Raw genomic sequence first — 4,106 nt, 5'->3', positions numbered from 1 at the left:
GCATGGAATTTGACTGTCACCCCTTCTATCATATGATTTTTTTTATGACAGTTTAGTCATTTTATTGCCTTTCATTTTACATTTTAAGATTAATATTAGTTGTCAACTTTTTGCCAATTTATGAATAATTTAATAATTCTTAAATTAAAATATTTTATCAGTATAATATAAGAAATAACTAGCAATATTTACAAGTTTTTGATCCCGTTTACTAGTTTTTATCTGGTTGTAATACTAGGTTCCAGGTCCTTGTAAAACCTAGGTACTTTTATTGGACTTATTTAGTGGTTTCAAGTCCTTATAAAACCTAATTTTGATATTGTTTCTTTAGTAGGTTTCAGGTCCTTGTAAAACTTGGTGAACTTTATTGCTTTATCTATTTTGATGATGTTATAGGGTTTTGGGGCCTCTTCAAAACCTATTTTTACCGTAATCTAAAACTAGCAATATTTACAAAAATGTGATGTTTCTAAATACATAGGTTTGATTAAAAAAATTATAAATTAGTAATATATTTCAAATTAAGAAAGTAGATAGTGAAGGGATTCCATCCAAGAATGTAGAGAATGTATGAGAGTTGGGAACTCTACTAACCTACTATTTTCTTCAATATCTAAACCATAGTGTGTTCCAATATACCATACCACATTTATTGTGGGAGTTTTTAGGGTTTATTAATACCATGGCTCTGGCCAACTTCAACTTAGTTTTATCTGGTGTTGAAGTTGTTGCTATAGAATCTAATGGTGCCCCCTCTATCCAAGTGGCCATGCAAGTTTGTGCCAAAAGTATTTCATGAGGTACATCACTCCTTGATGTTGTGCTTAATTCTTAGGATTTTGAAAATGCTTGTGACGAGCTAGAGAAACATACCCTTATAGGGTATTTTGTGCGAAGAACACCCCCCACCACACCCCCCCCCCCCCCCCCCCCCCCCCCCCCCCCGCCCCCGCCCAACCCCAACCCCAAAAGCATGATTAGAGATTGGGTGGCCAAAGCCTGAGATCCTCATGGTGTTCACCTTGAAGGCATCCAAAAGCTCACCAAAGGTTTTTTATTTATTTAGGTTTTGCAACCCTTCCCATGTTGAGGCTATTCTTAGCCACAGTCCCTGCCCTGTTAGGTCTTCCCTTTTGGTCTTTCAACAATGGTTTCGAGACTTTACAATTTTAGATGAGAAAAAGCTTCGAGTCCTAGTTTGGGTCTAGTTCCCTAGTCTTCCCTTGCCTTGCTAGTCATCCATGCAGAACATTACATAGACTCTTGCAAGGTGTTGTATCAAGAACTGAGCATTTCTTCAACGCTCACCCTCATAAACAAATTTGCATTGAGGTTGACCTTTCCCATGACCTCAAGGAATCTTTTGATATCCATATAGGAAACCACACCTTCACATAGTAGGTGTTGTACCTAAATCTACCCAACACTTGGTATAGAAGAAAGTCAGCAAATCACAAGGTTAAAGACTACTCTCTTGCAGTTCCTCAACCAAGAGCATCTCCCAAGGAAACTTTGTCTGGGTAGGAAGAGTCTACAAAAAAGGAGGAATGAACCATGGTGGTCCATAAAGGAAAGTTTGCATCAGCTCCAAGGTATCCCTCTGCTATGGCCTCTTAGGGACGGCAAGAGATCCAGGAACCTTCATAGGTTGTTTCAAAAGTTTCAAACCCTACCTAGCAGGGGAAAGAGGTTTCAGACCCTGTCCAACCAATGAAAGAGGTTTCAACAAGTGCCTTACTATCCCAACGGGTCAATACTCCACAATCCACTTCAGTATTGCTTTGCAGACTTCCCGTTTTCACAACCCTACTAGGCACATTGAGATGATAGAAGGAATGCCAGAAAAGAGAAGATTTCTTTTCTCCACTCTTTGCATAATAGTTTCTCTTCTCTTGGGAATGAAGACAATCTGCAAGAGTTTTCATGAATTTCCTCTCCTAGAATGTTTGACGTTTAACTGACCTCCACATGAAATATTATGTTCATGATGTAAGATGTTGTTTAGGCACCTTGGATGTTTTGTGCTTGCAAGAGATTAAAATCTATGGTTTTTTACTTGACGCTTCTTGTTGTTCCATTTGGCCTGAGGCCTCAATCTTCTCTTCTCAACATGGAGTTGGTCGAGGTGGACTGGCTACATTCATCTCTCCTTGCTTACATTCTTTTGTCATTGCCCATGGGTTTGACCCTATGCAGCGAGTGGTATGGATTCTTCTATCACTCCATAATCATTTCTTTGGAATTGCTAATGTGTATGCTCCCAATGATGCAGTTGAAAGATCTTACCTTTGGCGTTGGCTTGCTAACTCATTGCCACTTGCCACTTGGGTTTAAGGGGGGATTTTAATATGGTTGAAGTGGCCTTTGATAATATGGTTGCGTTTTATGGTACCGGACCATTTGTGCTCCAAGCAAGTACGCAGTGGTCTTCAACGAGTGTTCCTGTCGATGCAGAGAAACCCACATACATTTCTGCAGAGAAACCCACATACATTTCTTCTTCTAAGATGTCGGAAAGATTCAAGTTTTGGAGAGATAAAAGAGGGTTCTTGGGTCGAAATGAACCGGCTTCTACAATCTTAACATTCAATTGCTGTTGGGCATCATCGTAATCGATCCAAGCCTGAATGTTCTTTCCACTATTTAGATCTATCTGATGCAACTGTTTGCCAATCCAGTACCCAGCAGGTTCGGACTTTACAGACTTGATGTCGTTGAGATCAACGCCGACATGATTGTCGTTGATGTCAAGGCAGTCATTGTTGATTGACGGCAAAGAGATGATTGAAAGGCTTCCCCACGGTGGAGCTGTTGAACAAGTCGAGGAAATAAGATGAAGAATCTTCCACTGGAGAGTTGGAGGGTGAGATTACAAAGGCCATCCCGTGCCCGCTGCGTTGAGGATCCGAGTAAGATGGAAGCATGGCGAAGACGAATATGGTGCGGTAAGGACGAACTCGTATTGGTGGAGTCGGGATGTTTCATCCCAACAGGGTGAGGATATAAAACTCTGCCAGACGTGTCTTCTGATTGATTGGTGAGGCAGATGGCGCCGGATCGGATTGAAGAATAGTCGACCTGATAAAGGGTGGAGGCATTGAATTTGTTGAATGTGAAACTTGTGTGGGCTTGCGCCGGAAGGCAGACATTGAGCGAGAGAAAAACTAGGATACATATTAACATGACTTTCAGTTTCAATTTCCTAGCGACTATAGAAGGATTATTTTCCTGGTTTGGGTATTGAAACACTTTATAATGACTGACACAAAATGAATGATAATCTTGTACTCCACATATATGTAGTCTCTCTACCGAAAATAGCGGGCACTGTAACTGAAACATGACTAGCTCCAGGGAGTTTCGAATCCCACCACCGACACGGTTCTCTGTACGAGTCATCCCACTTCGTTCGCTAAAGGTCAGTCGTCAAAATCATTGAGAAAGGGCAAACGTTTCCCACATATGGGAAGGAAAGTTTCGAGCTTTTCTTCATTATTTTATAGACTTTTATGGGGGTCACACAAGAGTGCGGTCAAAAAGACATGGAAATGAGGGAAAAAAGGGCTGTTGCGTCGTGCAAATGAGAAAAACGAGGTTTCTCGTAGATTATTTGGACATTTTAAGATGTTTTAAAGAACTGTAGGAATTTTCTAGGAATTTGTAATTTAGATATAATGAGAGCAATGTCTCTGGATGTGAGCAATTTTAAATTTTTGATTGAGATTGAGAATGCCATTAGTGGCCTAGCTGCGGATGTCATCGAAGAAATTAGGCAAGATTGTGTTGTTGCCCTGAGGCATGCTAAGCCACCCAAGTGCAACATTCCCAATTCTGAGATGTGTGCCTTCAGTGACTTAATTCACAATACTGACATTGTCATTACCAAACTTGACAAAGGTAATGCCACTGTTGTTATGAAAAGATAGGACTATGTGTCTAAAGTTCTTGACTTACTCTCAAATTCGAGCAGCTATAAGATCCTCTCTCGCAACCCTTGCTTGATGATCCTTAAGCGAGTCAAGTCTAGTTTGACCAAGTCCTCTTTTGATGAGTCAACAAAGAAAAAATTGTTGGCATCTAAAGAGGTGACCCCTTGCATCTATGGG

At 40.6% G+C, this 4,106-nt stretch overlaps 1 protein-coding gene across 1 annotated transcript; it reads right to left on the bottom strand.

Moving 5' to 3' along the window:
* Positions 1 to 2,383: 2,383 nt before the first annotated feature.
* LOC149549727 (L-type lectin-domain containing receptor kinase VII.1-like) lies at positions 2,384 to 3,399 on the bottom strand. Its single transcript, XM_089794365.1, has 2 exons — positions 2,874 to 3,399; positions 2,384 to 2,808 (listed from the first exon to the last, which is right to left on the bottom strand). The coding sequence occupies exons 1-2, from the start codon at positions 3,397 to 3,399 to the stop codon at positions 2,384 to 2,386; spliced, it is 951 nt and encodes a 316-aa protein (XP_089650491.1).
* Positions 3,400 to 4,106: the final 707 nt, after the last annotated feature.

The sequence above is a fragment of the Cupressus sempervirens genome, chromosome 7 (genome assembly GCF_028749045.1).
Source record: "Cupressus sempervirens isolate cs-2001-9-10 chromosome 7, ASM2874904v1, whole genome shotgun sequence".
Taxonomy (NCBI): Eukaryota; Viridiplantae; Streptophyta; class Pinopsida; order Cupressales; family Cupressaceae; genus Cupressus; species Cupressus sempervirens.
This window is presented reverse-complemented; position numbering and strand designations above follow the sequence as displayed.